Raw genomic sequence first — 17,248 nt, 5'->3', positions numbered from 1 at the left:
CTCGCTCTCTCATTAGTCTGCAGGCCCCCTCATTTGTCTCCAGGCCCCCTTATTAGTCTCCTGGCTCCCTTATTAGTCTCCTGGCTCCCTTAGTAGTCTCCTGTCTCCCACACCAGTCTCCTGGCTCCTTCACCAGTCTCCTGGCTCCCTCATTAGTCTCCAGGCCCCCTTCACAGTCTCCAGGCCCCCTTCACAGTCTCCAGGCCCCCTTCACAGTCTCCAGGCCCCCTCATAAGTCTCCAGGCTCCCTCTTTAGTCTCCAGGCTCCCTCTTTAGTCTCCAGGCTCCCTCTTTAGTCTACAGGCTCCCTCATTAGTCTCCAGGCCCCCTCATTAGTCTCCAGGCCCCCTCACTAGTCCCCAGGTCCCCTTATTAGTCTATAGGCCAGCAAAACAGTCTCCAGGCCCCGTCATTAGTCTCCAGGCCACCACATTAGTCTCCAGGCCCTCTCACCAGTCTCCTGGCTCCCTAGCCAGTCTCCAGGCTGCCTCGTTAGTCAGGCCTCCTCCCCAGTCTCCAGGCCTTCACCCCAGTCTCCAGGCCCCCTCACCAGTCTCCTGGCTCCCTCATTAGTCTCCAGGCCCCCTTCACAGTCTCCAGGCCCCATTCACAGTCTCCAGGCCCCTCATAAGTCTCCAGGCCCCTCATAAGTCTCCAGGCCCCCTCATTAGTCTCCAGGCTCCCTCATTTGTCTCCAGGCCCCCTCATTAGTCTCCGGGCCCCCTCAATAGTCTCCAGGTCCCCTTTTTAGTCTATAGGCCAGCAATCCAGTCTCCAGGCCCCGTCATTAGTCTCCAGGCCACCACATTAGTCTCCAGGCCCTCTCACCAATCTCCTGGCTCCCTAGCCAGTCTCCAGGCTGCCTCGTTAGTCAGGCCTCCTCCCCAGTCTCCAGGCCTTCACCCCAGTCTCCAGGCCCCCTCCCCAGTCTCCAGGCCACCAAGCCGGTCTCCTCTCACTCTCATTAGTCTCCAGGCCCCCTCATTAGTCTCCAGGCCCCCTCATTAGTCTCCAGGCCCCCTCATTAGTCTCCAGGGCACCTCATTAGTCTCTAGGGCACCTCATTAGTCTCCAGGGCACCTCATTAGTCTCCAGGCCGCCTCATTAGTCTCCAGGCCACCTCATTAGTCTCCAGGAAGCCTCATTAGTCTCCAGACCCCCTCATTAGTCTCCAGGTCCCCTCATCATTCTTATGGTTCTCTCATTATTCTCCAGGCCACCTCACCAATCTCCTGGCTCTCTCATTAGTCTCGAGGCCCCCTTCACCAGTCTACTGGCTCTCTCATTAGTCTCCAAACCCCTTCAGCAGTCTACTGGCTCCCTCACCAATCGCCAGGCCCCCTTATCAGTCTCCTGGCTCCCTTAACAGTCTCCATGCCACCAAACTATTCTCCTAGAGGCCTGGAGGTTAATTAGGGGACCTGGAGATTAATGAGAGGGCCTGGAGATTAATGAGGGGCCCTGGAGATAGGTTATGGGCCCTCATTAGCCTCTAGGCCCTTTCATTAGCCTCTAGGCCCCATCATTAGTCTCCAGGCCCTCTCACTAGTCTGCTGGCTCCCTCATCAGCCCTCCCCAGTCTCCTGGCCAACATGCCAGTCTCAATGCCACCTCATTATTCTCCACTCCTGCTCATTAGTCTCCAGGTCTCCTTACCAGTCTCGAGGCCTCCTCATCAGTCTCCAGGGCTCCGTCACCAGTCTCCAGGGCTCCCTCACTATTCTCCAGGGCTCCCTCATCAATCTCCAGGGCTCCCTCACCAGTCTCTAGGGCTCCCTCACCAGTCTCCAGGGCACTCTCACCAGTCTCCAGGGCTCCCTCATTAGTATCCAGGCCCCGTCATTAGTCTCCAGTCCCCCTCATTAGTCTCCAGTCCCCCTCATTAGTCTCCAGTCCCCCTTATTAGTCTCCAGGCCCCCTCTATAGTCTCCAGGGCAACTCATTAGTCTCCTGGTCCCCCCAGTAGTTTCCAGGCTCCCTCAGTAGTCTCCTGGCTCCCTCATTAGTCTCCATGCCCCCTCATTAGTTTCCAGGCCCCCTCATTAGTCTCCAGGCCCCCTCATTAGTCTCCAGGTCTTCTCATTAGTCTCCAGGCCCCTTCATTATTCTACTGGATCCTTTGCCTGTCTCTAGACCCCTTCATTTTTCTCCAGGCCCTCTCATCAGTCTCCTGGTTCTCTCATTATTCTCCAGGCCACCGCACCAGTTTCCTGGCTCTCTCATTAGTCTCCAGGCCCCTTCACCTGTCTCCTGGCTCTCTCATTAGTCTCCAGGCCCCTTTCACTAGTCTACTGGCTCCCTCACCAGTCTCCATGCCCCCTCACCAGTCTCCATGCCCCTTCACCAGTCTCCTGGCTCCCTTACCAGTTTCAATGCCACTAAACCATTCACCTAGAGGCCTGGAGGCTAATTAGGGGGCCTGGAGGCTAATTAGGGGGCCTGGAGACTAATTAGGGGGCCTGGAGATTAATGAGGGGCCCTTGAGACAGATGGGCCCTCATTAGCCTCTAGGCCCTTCATTAGCCTCTAGGCCCAATCATTAGTCTCCAGGCCCTCTCACCAGTCTGCTGGCTCCCTCATCAGTCCCTAGATTTCCTCATTAGTCTTCGGGTCCCCTCAATAGACTCCAAGCCGCCTCCTTAGTCTTCTGGCCCTCTCTTTAGTCTCCAGGTCTTCTCAATAATCTCCAGTCCCCCTCATTAGTCTCCAGGCCCCCTCACCAGCCTCCTGGCTCCCTCACCAGCCTCCTGGCTCCCTCACCAGCCTCCTGGCTCCCTCACCAGTCTCCTGGCTCCCTCACCAGTCTCTAGGCCACCAAACCAATCTCCTAGTTCACTCATTAGTCTCCAGGCCGCCTCGTTAGTCTCCGGGCCGCCTCGTTAGTCTCCAGGCCGCCTCACCAGTCTCCAGGGCTCCCTCACCAGTCTCCAGGGCTGTTTCAGCTGTCTCCAGTCTCCGTCATTAGTCTTCAGGCCCCGTCATTGGTCTCCAGGCCCCATCATTGGTCTCCAGGCCCCGTCATTGGTCTCCAGGCCCCGTCATTGGTCTCCTGGCCCCGTCATTAGTCACAAGGCCCCGTCATTAGTCTCCAGGCCCCATCATTAGTCTCCAGGCCACCAGATTAGTCTCCAGGTCCTCTCACCAGTCTCTTGGCTCCATAGCCAGTCTCCAGGCCATCTGCCCAGTCCCCAGGCCGTCTGCCCAGTCTGCAGGCCCCATCCCCTGTCTCCAGGCTCCCTCACCAGTCTATAGACCAGCAAACCAGTCTCCAGGCCCCGTCATTAGTCTCCAGGCCCCGTCATTAGTCTCCAGGCCACCACATTAGTCTCTAGGCCCCCTCACCAGTCTCCAGGCCACCTCATTAATCTCCAGGGCTCCTTAACCAGTCTCCAGGGCTCCCTCACCAGTCTCCTGGACCAATAACCAATCTCCAGACCCCCTCATTAGTCTCCAGACCCCCTCATTAGTCTCCATGCCCCCTCATTAGTCTCCAGGCCCCCTCATTAGTCTCCAGACCCCCTCATTAGTCTCCAGGCCCCCTCATTAGTCTTCAGGCCCCCTTATTAGTCGTCCGACCCCCTCATTAGTCTCCAGGCCTTCTGATTAGTCTCCAGGTCTTCTCATTAGTCTCCAGGCCCCCTCTTTAGTCTTCAGGCCCTCTCTCTAGTCTCCAGTCTCCCTCGTTAGTCTCCAGGCCCCCTCATTAGTCTCAAGGTTTTCTCATTAGTCTCCAGTCCCGCTCATTAGTCTTCAGGCACCCTCACCAGTCTCCTGGCTCCCTTACCAGTCTCCAGGCCACCAAACCAATCTTCTAGCTTCCTAATTAGTCTCCAGGCCCCCTAATTAGTCTCCAGGCCCCCTCACCAGTCTCCAGGCCACTTCACCAGTCTCCTGGCCCCCTCATTAGTCTCCAGGTCTTCTCATGAGACTACAGGCCCCCTCATTAGTCTCCAGGCCTCCTCATTAATCTCCAGGTCCCCTCATTAGTCTCCCGGTCTTCTCAATAGTCTCCAGTCCCCGTCGTTAGTCTCCAGGACCCCTTACCAGTCTCCTGGCTCCCTCACCAGTCTCTAGGCCACCAAACCAGTCTCCTAGTTTGCTCATTAGTCTCCAGGCCCCCTCATTAGTCTCCAGGCCGCCTCAACAGTCTCCAGGCTCCCTCACCAGTCTCCAGGGCTCCCTCACCAGGCCCCGTCATTGGTCTCCAGGCCCCGTCATTGGTCTCCTGGCCCCGTCATTAGTCGCAAGGCCCCGATATTAGTCTCCAGGCCACAAGATTAGTCTCCAGGTCCTCTCACCAGTCTCTTGGCTTCCTAGCCAGTCTCCAGGCCGTCTGTCCAGTCTCCAGGCCGTCTGTCCAGTCTCCAGGCCATCTGTCCAGTCTCCAGGCCGTCTGCCCTGTCTCCAGGCTCCCTCACCAGTCAATAGACTAGCAAACCAGTCTCCAGGCCCCGTCATTAGTCTCCAGGCCACCACATTAGTCTCCAGGCCCCCTCACCAGTCTCCAGGCCAACTCATTAGTCTCCAGGCCAACTCATTAGTCTCCAGGCCAACTCATTAGTCTCCAGGCCACCTCATTAGTCTCCAGGCCACCTCATTAGTCTCCAGGCCCCTCATTAGTCTCCAGACCGCCTACCCAGTTTTCAGGCTACCAATCCAGTCTCCAGACCGCCTCCCCAGTCTCCAGGCCACCTCCCTAGTCTCTAGGTTGCCACATTAGTTTTCACACACCCTCACCAATCTCCTGGCTCCCTCAGTAGTCTATAGGCCAGCAAACTAGTCGCTAGGCCCCGTCATTAGTCTCCATGCCCCCTCACCAGTCTCCATGCCCCCTCACCAGTCTCCAGGCTACCTCATTAGTCTCCAGGCCACCTCATTAGTCTCCAGGCCCCCTCATTAGTCTCCAGGCCCCCTCATTAGTCTCCAGGCCCCCTCATTAGTCTCCAGGCCCCCTCAGTAGTCATCAAGCACCCTCAGTATTCTCCAGGCCTCCTCAACAGTCTCCAGGGATCCCTCACCAGTCTCCAGGCCCCCTTATTAGTCTCCAGGCCCCCTTATTAGTCTCCAGGTCCCCTTATTAGTCTCCAGGCCCCCTTATTAGTCTCTAGGCCCCCTCATTAGTCTCCAGGCAACCTCATTAGTCTCCAGGCAACCTCATTAGTCTCCAGGCTCCCTCATTAGTCTCCAGCTCTTCTCATTAGTCTCTAGGTCCCCTCATTAGTCTCCAGGCTCCCTCTTTAGTCTTCAGGCCCTCTCTTTAGTCTCCAGGCCCCCTCATTAGTCTCCAGACCGCCTCCACAGTTTTCAGGCCATTAAACCAGTCTCCAGACCGCCTCCCCAGTCTCCAGGCCGCCTCCCTAGTCTCTAGGCCGCCACATTAGTTTCCAGGCCCCCTCACCAGTCTCCTTGCTCCCTCACCAGTCTATAGGCCAGCAAACCATTCTCCAGGCCACCACATTAGTCCCCAGGCCCTCTCACCAGTCTCCTAGCTCCTTAGCCAGTCTCCAGTCTGCCTCCTCAGGCAGGCCTCCTTCCCAGTCTCCAGGCCTGCTCCCCAGTCTCCAGGCAACCAAGCCAGTCTCCTTCGCTCTCTCATTAGTCTCCAGGCCCCCTCATTAGTCTCCATGCCTCCTCATTAGTCTCCAGGCCTCCTCACTAGTCTCCAGGCCTCCTCACTAGTCTCCAGGCCTCCTCACCAGTCTCCAGCGCTCCCTCACCAGTCTCCAGCGCTCCCTCACCAGTCTCCAGGGCTCCCTCACCAGTCTCCAGGGCTCCCTCACCAGTCTCCAGGGCACCCTCACCAGTCTCCAGGCCACCAAACCAATCTCTTAGCTCCCTAGCCAGTCTCCAGGCCATCTCCCCAGTCTCCAGGCCATCTCCCCAGTCTCCAGGCCGTCTCCCCAGTCTCCAGGCCATCTCCCCAGTCTCCAGGCCGCCTCCCCAGTTTCCAGGCCCTCTCCCCAGTCTCCTGGCTCCCTCCCCAGTCTCCAGGCCACAAAGCCAGTATCCAGGTTTACCTCATTCGTCTCCAGGCCTCCTCACCAGTCTCCAGGCCTCCTCACCAGTCTCCAGGCCGCCCTCACCAGTCTCCAGGGCTCCCTCACCAGTCTCCAGGGCTCCCTCACCAGTCTCCAGGGCTCCCTCACCAGTCTCCAGGGCTCCCTCACCAGTCTCCAGGGCTGCCTCACCAGTCTCCTTGCCCAAACACCAGTCTCCTTGCCCAAACACCAGTCTCCAGGCCCCCTCATTAGTCTCCCGGCCCCCTAGTTAGTCTACAGGCCCCCTCATTAGTCTACAGGCCCTCTCATTAGTCTCCAGGTCTTCTCATTAGTCTCCTGTCCCGCTCATTAGTCTCCTGGCTCCCTCACCAGACTCCAGGCCACCAAACCAATCTTCTAGCTCCCTCATTTGTCTCCAGGCCACCTAATTAGTCTTCAGGCTTTCTCATTAGTCTCCAGGTCCTCTCATTAGTCTCCAGGCCCTCTCATTAGTCTCCAGGCCCCCTCATTAGTCTCCAAGCCCCCTCATTAGTCTCCAGGCTCCCTCCCCAGTCTCCAGGCCACAAAGCCAGTTTCCAGGCCACCTCATTTGTCTCCAGGCCCCCTAAGTAGTCTCCAGGCCTCCTCACCAGTCTCCAGGGCTCCCTCACCAGTCTCCAGGGCTCCCTCACCAGTCTCCAGGGCTTCCTCACCAGTCTCCTTGCCCAAACACCAGTCTCCAGGCCCCCTCATTAGTCTCCCGGCCCCCTAGTTAGTCTCCAGGCCCCCTCATTAGTCTCCAGGTCTTCTCATTAGTCTCCAAACCAATCTTCTAGCTCCCTCATTTGTCTCCAGGCCACCTAATTAGTCTTCAGGCCTTCTCATTAGTCTCCAGGCCAACTCATTAGTCTCCAGGCCAACTCATTAGTCTCCAGGCCAACTCATTAGTCTCCAGGCCACCTCATTAGTCTCCAGGCCACCTCATTAGTCTCCAGGCTCTTCTCATTAGTCTCTAGGTCCCCTCATTAGTCTCCAGGCTCCCTCTTTAGTCTTTAGGCCCTCTCTTTAGTCTCCAGGCCCCCTCATTAGTCTCCAGACCGCCTCCACAGTTTTCAGGCCATTAAACCAGTCTCCAGACCGCCTCCCCAGTCTCCAGGCCGCCTCCCTAGTCTCTAGGCCGCCACATTAGTTTCCAGGCCCCCTCACCAGTCTCCTGGCTCCCTCACCAGTCTATAGGCCAGCAAACCATTCTCCAGGCCACCACATTAGTCCCCAGGCCCTCTCACCAGTCTATAGGCCAGCAAACCATTCTCCAGGCCACCACATTAGTCCCCAGGCCCTCTCCCCAGTCTCCAGGCAACCAAGCCAATCTCCTTCGCTCTCTCATTAGTCTCCAGGCCCCCTCATTAGTCTCCATGCCTCCTCATTAGTCTCCAGGCCTCCTCACTAGTCTCCAGGCCTCCTCACTAGTCTCCAGGCCTCCTCACCAGTCTCCAGCGCTCCCTCACCAGTCTCCAGCGCTCCCTCACCAGTCTCCAGGGCTCCCTCACCAGTCTCCAGGGCTCCCTCACCAGTCTCCAGGGCACCCTCACCAGTCTCCAGGCCACCAAACCAATCTCTTAGCTCCCTAGCCAGTCTCCAGGCCGTCTCCCCAGTCTCCAGGCCATCTCCCCAGTCTCCAGGCCGTCTCCCCAGTCTCCAGGCCATCTCCCCAGTCTCCAGGCCGCCTCCCCAGTTTCCAGGCCCTCTCCCCAGTCTCCAGGCTCCCTCCCCAGTCTCCAGGCCACAAAGCCAGTATCCAGGTTTACCTCATTCGTCTCCAGGCCTCCTCACCAGTCTCCAGGCCTCCTCACCAGTCTCCAGGCCTCCCTCACCAGTCTACAGGGCTCCCTCACCAGTCTCCAGGGCTCCCTCACCAGTCTCCAGGGCTCCCTCACCAGTCTCCAGGGCTCCCTCACCAGTCTCCAGGGCTGCCTCACCAGTCTCCTTGCCCAAACACCAGTCTCCTTGCCCAAACACCAGTCTCCAGGTCCCCTCATTAGTCTCCCGGCCCCCTAGTTAGTCTATAGGCCCCCTCATTAGTCTACAGGCCCTCTCATTAGTCTCCAGGTCTTCTCATTAGTCTCCTGTCCCGCTCATTAGTCTCCTGGCTCCCTCACCAGACTCCAGGCCACCAAACCAATCTTCTAGCTCCCTCATTTGTCTCCAGGCCACCTAATTAGTCTTCAGGCCTTCTCATTAGTCTCCAGGTCCTCTCAGTAGTCTCCAGGCCCTCTCATTAGTCTCCAGGCCCCCTCATTAGTCTCCAAGCCCCCTCATTAGTCTCCAGGCTCCCTCCCCAGTCTCCAGGCCACAAAGCCAGTTTCCAGGCCACCTCATTCGTCTCCAGGCCCCCTAAGTAGTCTCCAGGCCTCCTCACCAGTCACCAGGGCTCCCTCACCAGTCTCCAGGGCTCCCTCACCAGTCTCCAGGGCTCCCTCACCAGTCTCCAGGGCTCCCTCACCAGTCTCCAGGGCTTCCTCACTGGTGCCCAAACACCAGTCTCCAGGCCCCCTCATTAGTCTCCCGGCCCCCTAGTTAGTCTCCAGGCCCCCTCATTAGTCTCCAGGTCTTCTCATTAGTCTCCAAACCAATCTTCTAGCTCCCTCATTTGTCTCCAGGCCACCTACTTAGTCTTCAGGCCTTCTCATTAGTCTCCAGGCCAACTCATTAGTCTCCAGGCCAACTCATTAGTCTCCAGGCCACCTCATTAGTCTCCAGGCCACCTCATTAGTCTCCAGGCCACCTCATTAGTCTCCAGGCCCCTCATTAGTCTCCAGACCGCCTACCCAGTTTTCAGGCTACCAATCCAGTCTCCAGACCGCCTCCCCAGTCTCCAGGCCACCTCCCTAGTCTCTAGGTTGCCACATTAGTTTTCACACACCCTCACCAATCTCCTGGCTCCCTCAGTAGTCTATAGGCCAGCAAACAAGTCGCTAGGCCCCGTCATTAGTCTCCATGCCCCCTCACCAGTCTCCAGGCCACCAAGCCAGTCTCCAGGCTACCTCATTAGTCTCCAGGCTACCTCATTAGTCTCCAGGCCACCTCATTAGTCTCCAGGCCCCCTCATTAGTCTCCAGGCCCTCTCATTAGTCTCCAGGCCCCCTCATTAGTCTCCAGGATCCCTCATAAGTCTCCAGGCCCCCTCAGTAGTCATCAAGCACCCTCAGTATTCTCCAGGCCTCCTCAACAGTCTCCAGGGATCCCTCACCAGTCTCCAGGCCCCCTTATTAGTCTCCAGGCCCCCTTATTAGTCTCCAGGTCCCCTTATTAGTCTCCAGGCCCCCTTATTAGTCTCTAGGCCCCCTCATTAGTCTCCAGGCAACCTCATTAGTCTCCAGGCAACCTCATTAGTCTCCAGGCTCCCTCATTAGTCTCCAGCTCTTCTCATTAGTCTCTAGGTCCCCTCATTAGTCTCCAGGCTCCCTCTTTAGTCTTCAGGCCCTCTCTTTAGTCTCCAGGCCCCCTCATTAGTCTCCAGACCGCCTTCACAGTTTTCAGGCCATTAAACCAGTCTCCAGACCGCCTCCCCAGTCTCCAGGCCGCCTCCCTAGTCTCTAGGCCGCCACATTAGTTTCCAGGCCCCCTCACCAGTCTCCTGGCTCCCTCACCAGTCTATAGGCCAGCAAACCATTCTCCAGGCCACCACATTAGTCCCCAGGCCCTCTCACCAGTCTCCTAGCTCCTTAGCCAGTCTCCAGTCTGCCTCCTCAGGCAGGCCTCCTTCCCAGTCTCCAGGCCTGCTCCCCAGTCTCCAGGCAACCAAGCCAGTCTCCTTCGCTCTCTCATTAGTCTCCAGGCCCCCTCATTAGTCTCCATGCCTCCTCATTAGTCTCCAGGCCTCCTCACTAGTCTCCAGGCCTCCTCACTAGTCTCCAGGCCTCCTCACCAGTCTCCAGCGCTCCCTCACCAGTCTCCAGCGCTCCCTCACCAGTCTCCAGGGCTCCCTCACCAGTCTCCAGGCCACCAAACCAATCTCTTAGCTCCCTAGCCAGTCTCCAGGCCGTCTCCCCAGTCTCCAGGCCATCTCCCCAGTCTCCAGGCCGTCTCCCCAGTCTCCAGGCCATCTCCCCAGTCTCCAGGCCGCCTCCCCAGTTTCCAGGCCCTCTCCCCAGTCTCCAGGCTCCCTCCCCAGTCTCCAGGCCACAAAGCCAGTATCCAGGTTTACCTCATTCGTCTCCAGGCCTCCTCACCAGTCTCCAGGCCTCCTCACCAGTCTCCAGGCCTCCCTCACCAGTCTACAGGGCTCCCTCACCAGTCTCCAGGGCTCCCTCACCAGTCTCCAGGGCTCCCTCACCAGTCTCCAGGGCTCCCTCACCAGTCTCCAGGGCTGCCTCACCAGTCTCCTTGCCCAAACACCAGTCTCCAGGCCCCCTCATTAGTCTCCCGGCCCCCTAGTTAGTCTACAGGCCCCCTCATTAGTCTACAGGCCCTCTCATTAGTCTCCAGGTCTTCTCATTAGTCTCCTGTCCCGCTCATTAGTCTCCTGGCTCCCTCACCAGACTCCAGGCCACCAAACCAATCTTCTAGCTCCCTCATTTGTCTCCAGGCCACCTAATTAGTCTTCAGGCCTTCTCATTAGTCTCCAGGTCCTCTCATTAGTCTCCAGGCCCTCTCATTAGTCTCCAGGCCTCCTCACTAGTCTCCAAGTCCCCTCACCAGTCTCCTGGCTCTCTCATTAGTCTCCAGGCACCCTCATCAGTCTCCAGGCCGCCTCCCCAGTTTTCAGGCCACTAAACAAGTCTCCAGCCCGTCTCCCCAGTCTCCTGGACGCCTCCCTAGTCTCCAGGCCTGCCCCACAGTCTTCAAGCCTGCTCCCCAGTCTCTAGGCCACCAAGCCGGTCTCCTCGCTCTTTCATTAGTCTCCAGGCCCCCTCACCAGTCTATAGGCCCCGTCATTAGACTCCAAGTCACCATATTAGTCTCCAGGCCCTCTCACCAGTCTCCTGGCTCCCTAGCCAGTCTCCAGGCCCGCTCCCCAGTCTCCAGGCCCCCTCCCCAGTCTCCTGGCCACCAAGCCGGTCTCCTCGCTCTCTCATTAGTCTCCAGGCCCCCTCATTAGTCTCCAGGCCCCCTAGTTAGTCTCCTGGCTCCCTTAGTAGTCTCCAGGCCACCTCACCAGTCTCCTGGCTCCCTCACCAGTCTCCTGGCTCCTTCATTAGTCTCCAGGCCCCCTTCACCAGTCTCCAGGCCGCATCATTAGTCTCCAGGCCGCATCATTAGTCTCCAGGCCGCATCATTAGTCTCCAGGCCGCATCATTAGTCTCCAGGCTCCCTCATTAGTCTCCAAGCTCCCTCATTAGTCTCCTGGTTCTCTCATTATTCTCCAGGCCACCTCACCAGTCTCCTGGCTCTCCCATTAGTCTCCAGGCCCCCTTCACCAGTCTACTGGCTCCCTCACCAGAGATCAATGAGGGGCCCTAGAAAGAGGTTAGGGGCCCTGGAAACAGGTGATGGGCCTTCATTAGTCTCCAAACCCCCTCATTAGCCTCTAGGACCTTTCATTAGCCTCTAGGCCCAATGATTATTCTCCAGGCCCTCTCACCAGTCTCCTGGCTCCCTTACCAGTCTCCTTGCCACCAAACTATTCTCCTGAAGCCAGGTTAAGGGCCCTGAAGACAGGTGATGGGCCCTCATTAGTCTCCAGGCCCCCTCAGTAAACTCCAGGTCACCTCATCCATCTCCTGGTTCTCCCATTAGTCTCCAGGCCCCCTTCACCAGTCTACTGGCTCCCTCACCATCTCCAGGCCCCATCACCAGTCCCCTAGCTCGCTTACCAGTCTCCATGCCACCAAACTATTCTCCTAGAGACCTGGAGGATAATTAGGGGGCCTGGAGATTAATGAGGGGCCCTGGAAACAGGTGATGGGCCCTGGAGACAGGTGATGGGCCCTCATTAGTCTCCAGGCCCCCTCATTAGCCTCTAGTCCCCTCCTTACACTCTAGGCACCCTCATTAGCCTCTAGGACCTTTTATTAGCCTCTAGGCCCAATCATTAGTCTCCAGGCCCTCTCACCAGTCATCTGGCTCCCTCATCAGTCCCTAGATTCCCTCATTAGTCTACGGGTCCCCTCATTAGTCTCTGGGACCCCTTTCAGTCTCCTGACTCCCTCACCAGTCTCTTGGCTCCCTAGCCTGTCTCCAGGCAGCCTCCCCAGTCTCTAGGCCGCCTCCCCAGTCTCCAGGCCACCTCCCCAGTCTCCAAGCCCCCTTCACAGTCTCCAAGCCGCTTCCCCAGTTCCAAGCCGCCTCCCCAGTCTCCAGGCCGCTTCCCTAGTCTCCAGGCCCACTCACCAGTCTCCAAGCCCCCTTCACAGTCTCCAAGCTTCATTAGTCTCCATGCCGCCTCATTAGACTCCAGGCCCCCACATTAGTCTCTAGGCCCCCTCATTAGTCTCCAGGTCCCCTCCTCAGTCTCCTGGTTCTCTCATTATTCTCCATGCCACCTCACCAGTCTCCTGGCTCTCTCTCTAGTCTCGAGGCCCCCTTCACCAGTCTACTGCTTCCCTCACCAGTCTCCTGGCTCCTTTACCAGTCTCCATGCCACCAAACTATTCTCCTAGTTCCCTCATTAGTCTCCAGGACCCCCCACCAGTTTTATGCCTCCCTCAACAGTCTCCAGGCCCCCTCATTAGTTTTCAGGCCTCCTCATTAGTCTCCAGGTGTCTCATTAGTCTCCAGGTGTCTCATTAGTCTCCACCTCGCCTCATTAGTCTCCAGGCCGCTTCACAAGTCTCCAGGCCACCAAATCTGTCTCCTTGCTCTTTCACCAGTCTCCAGGTCCCCTCACCGGTCTCCAGGCCCCCACATTAGTCTCCAGGCAGCCTCAACAGTCTCCAGGCCACGCCCATCTCGTGGCCACCTCACCAGTCTCCAGGCCGCCTCACCAGTCTCCAGGCCGCCTCACCAGTCTCCAGGCCGCCTCACCAGTCTCCTGGCTCCCTCACCAGTCTCAAGGCCACCAAACCTGTCTCCTTGCTCTTTCACCAGTCTCCAGGTCCCCTCACCGGTCTCCAGGCCCCCACATTAGTCTCCAGGCAGCCTCACCAGTCTCCAGGCCACGCCCATCTCGTGGCCACCTCCCCAGTCTCCAGGCCGCCTCCCCAGTCTCCAGGCCGCCTCACCAGTCTCCTGGCTCCCTCACCAGTCTCAAGGCCACCAAACCTGTCTCCTTGCTCTTTCACCAGTCTCCAGGCCCCCTCACCAGTCTCCAGGCCCCCTCACCAGTCTCCAGGCCCCCTCACCAGTCTCCAGGTCCCCTCACCAGTCTCCAGGCCCCTGCACCAGCCTCCTGGCAGCCTCACCAGTCTACAGGCCTCGCCCATCTCGTGGCCATCTCGCCCGTCTTGACTGTCTCATGGCTGACTAGTACAAGCGGAAAACTTCTGGATATGGCCTCTCACTCTGCCATCCCAAATCCATGTTTTCCACCAGGCTCCAGATTTGGATCTTCTCTCCCAAGACCTGCCGCAGATCCCTAGATCCAAGAAGGAGGAGACAGAGGAGGAGCCAGAGGAGGAGCTGCCCATCAGCATGGAGGATCAGGAGTCAGGTGGTGGAGACTGGAACAACCATTCAGAGCCAGAGCAGATCTGTGATGTCACAGGGGAATGTGTGATGTCATTAGCAAGTACCAGGGTGCAGTATTACTACGTAGACTGAAGCAAAAAGTACATGGATGACAGGGGTGTAACAATTCCTCATATACCCAAAACCCCACTGCTGCCCCCATCCCCCACATTGCACTTTTACTAAATATATAGGCTACACCTACACTACAAACACTATATATACACTACACACACTATATATACACTACACACACTATATATACACTACACATACTATATATACACTACACACGCTATATATATATACTACACACACTATATATATACACTACACACGCTATATATATACACTACACACGCTATATATATACACTACACACGCTATATATATACACTACACACACTATATATACACTACACACACTATATATACACTACACATACTATATATACACTACACACACTATATATATACACTACACACACTATATATATACACTACACACACTATATATACACTACACATACTATATATACACTACACACACTATATATACACTACACATACTATATATACACTACACATACTATATATACACTACACACACTATATATATACACTACACACACTATATATATACACTACACACACTATATATACACTACACATACTATATATACACTACACACACTATATATATACACTACACACACTATATATACACTACACATACTATATATACACTACACACACTATATATACACTACACATACTATATATACACTACACACACTATATATATACACTACACATACTATATATACACTACACACACTATATATACACTACACATACTATATATACACTACACACACTATATATATACACTACACATACTTTATATATACACTACACACGCTATATATATATACACTACACACACTATATATATATACACTACACACACTATATATGCACTACACGCTATATATACACTACACACGATATATATATACACTACACACGCTATATATACACTACAAACACTATATATACACTACAAACACTATATATACACTACGCATACTCTATATACACTACACATATTATATATATACACTACACACACTACATATACACTACACATACTCTATATACACTACACGTATTATATATATACACTACACATATTATATATACACTACGAGTAAAAGAAATTAAATAATATAATTACTCATCTCCTGGGATCCCTTCTACCTCTGGGCCCGTTCATGGTCTCACATCCAAGATTGTTAACCCCCTGACAGGGTACAGTCTCCTGCACAACTACTTATCCAGTTGCAGTAGAAAAGAATTGTGAATGCAGCTCTAGATGTGACTGGAGCATTATGAGGCCAGATCAGTAAGTGATATGTGGGCAGATCTTGGACAAGGGGTCTACAGTATCACAGTCTGACAAGGGGTTTCTTACCAGCTCCTTGTGTTTTGCAGACAACCAGAGGGACAATGATACAATCCCAGCGCACTCCGCGGCCTGCAAGGAGCTGGCGGAGAACTCCGGTAAAGCCAAAAGAATTTTACATGTGATCTCATGATGGCCCAATGTGTACAGGTGCAGCGGAGGGTCATGTGCCCCTAGACAGCCTGGTGTGTGCAGAGGGTCCTGTGCCCCTAGACAGCCTGTTGTGTGCAGAGGAGGCAGCGGAGGGTCCTGTGCCCCTAGACAGCCTGGTGTGTGCAGAGGAGGCAGCGGAGGGTCCTGTGCCCCTAGACAGCCTGGTATGTGCAGAGGAGGCAGCGGAGGGTCCTGTGCCCCTAGACAGCCTGGTGTGTGCAGAGGAGGCAGCGGAGGGTCCTGTGCCCCTAGACAGCCTGGTGTGTGCAGAGGAGGCAGCGGAGGGTCCTGTTCCCCTAGACAGCCTGGTGTGTGCAGAGGAGGCAGCGGAGGGTCCTGTGCCCCTAGACAGCCTGGTGTGTGCAGAGGAGGCAGCGGAGGGTCATGTTCCCCTAGACAGCATGATGTGTGCAGAGGAGGCAGCGGAGGGTCCTGTGCCCCTAGACAGCCTGGTGGGCGCAGAGGAGGCAGCGGAGGGTCCTGTGCCCCCTAGACAGCCTGGTGGGCGCAGAGGAGGCAGCGGAGGGTCCTGTGCCCCTAGACAGCCTGGTGTGGGCAGAGGAGGCAGCGGAGGGTCCTGTGCCCCTAGACAGCCTGGTGTGGGCAGAGGAGGCAGCGGAGGGTCCTGTGCCCCTAGACAGCCTGGTGTGTGCAGAGGAGGCAGCGGAGGGTCCTGTGCCCCTAGACAGCCTGGTGTGGGCAGAGGAGGCAGCGGAGGGTCCTGTGCCCCTAGACAGCTTGTTGTGTGCAGAGGAGGCAGAAGAGGGTCCGGTGCCCCTAGACAGCCTGTTGTGTGCAGAGGAGGCAGCGGAGGGTCCTGTGCCCCTAGACAGCCTGGTGTGTGCAGAGGAGGTAGCGGAGGGTCCTGTGCCCCCTAGACAGCCTGGTGGGCGCAGAGGAGGCAGTGGAGGGTCCTGTGCCCCTAGACAGCATGATGTGTGCAGCGGAGGAAGCGGAGGGTCCTGTGCCCCTAGACAGCCTGGTGTGTGCAGAGGAGGCAGCGGAGGGTCCTGTTCCCCTAGACAGCCTGGTGTGTGCAGAGGAGGCAGCGGAGGGTCCTGTGCCCCTAGACAGCCTGGTGGGTGCAGAGGAGGCAGCGGAGGGTCCTGTTCCCCTAGACAGCATGATGTGTGCAGAGGAGGCAGCGGAGGGTCCTGTGCCCCTAGACAGCCTGGTGTGTGCAGAGGCGGCAGCGGAGGGTCCTGTTCCCCTAGACAGCATGATGTGTACAGAGGAGGCAGCGGAGGGTCCTGTGCCCCTAGACAGCCTGGAGAGAGCAGAGGAGGCAGCGGAGGGTCCTGTTCCCCCAGACAGCCTGGTGTGTGCAGAGGAGGGAGCGGAGGGTCCTGTGCCCCTAGACAGCCTGGTGGGTGCAGAGGAGGGAGCGGAGGATCCTGTTCCCCTAGACAGCCTGTTGTGTGCAGAGGAGGCAGCGGAGGGTCCTGTGCCCCTAGACAGCCTGGTGTGTGCAGAGGAGGTAGCGGAGGGTCCTGTGCCCCTAGACAGCCTGGAGAGAGCAGAGGAGGCAGCGGAGGGTCCTGTTCCCCTAGACAGCCTGGTGTGTGCAGAGCAGGCAGCGGAGGGTCCTGTGCCCCTAGACAGCCTGGTGTGTGCAGAGAAGGCAGCGGAGGGTCCTGTTCCCCTAGACAGCCTGGTGTGTGCAGAGGAGGCAGCGGAGGGTCCTGTGCCCCTAGACAGCCTGGTGGGTGCAGAGGAGGCAGCGGAGGGTCCTGTTCCCCTAGACAGCATGATGTGTGCAGAGGAGGCAGCGGAGGGTCCTGTGCCCCTAGACAGCCTGGTATGTGCAGAGGAGGCAGCGGGGGGTCCTGTGCCCCTAGACAGCCTGGTGTGTGCAGAGGAGGCAGCGGAGGGTCCTGTGCCCCTAGACAGCCTGGTGTGTGCAGAGGAGGCAGCGGAGGGTCCTGTTCCCCTAGACAGCCTGGTGTGTGCAGAGGAGGCAGCGGAGGGTCCTGTGCCCCTAGACAGCCTGGTGTGGGCAGAGGAGGCAGCGGAGGGTCCTGTGCCCCTAGACAGCCTGTTGTGT

At 56.7% G+C, this 17,248-nt stretch overlaps 1 protein-coding gene across 3 annotated transcripts in view; it reads left to right on the top strand.

Annotated features, from left to right (window-relative positions):
• LOC140110281 (sperm-associated antigen 17-like) overlaps positions 1 to 17,248 on the top strand; it is a 129,322-nt gene that overhangs the window by 96,378 nt on the left and 15,696 nt on the right. For all 3 annotated transcript variants that reach the window (XM_072132127.1, XM_072132126.1, XM_072132125.1), the window contains exons 38-39: positions 13,452 to 13,569; positions 15,081 to 15,149. In XM_072132127.1, coding sequence (XP_071988228.1) covers positions 13,452 to 13,569; positions 15,081 to 15,149 — 187 coding nt within the window. The remainder of the gene's footprint in view (positions 1 to 13,451; positions 13,570 to 15,080; positions 15,150 to 17,248) is intronic.

Source organism: Engystomops pustulosus, unplaced genomic scaffold (assembly GCF_040894005.1).
Source record: "Engystomops pustulosus unplaced genomic scaffold, aEngPut4.maternal MAT_SCAFFOLD_237, whole genome shotgun sequence".
NCBI lineage: Eukaryota > Metazoa > Chordata > Amphibia > Anura > Leptodactylidae > Engystomops > Engystomops pustulosus.
Note: the sequence above shows the minus strand (reverse complement) of the source record. Positions and strands in the feature narration are given on the sequence as shown.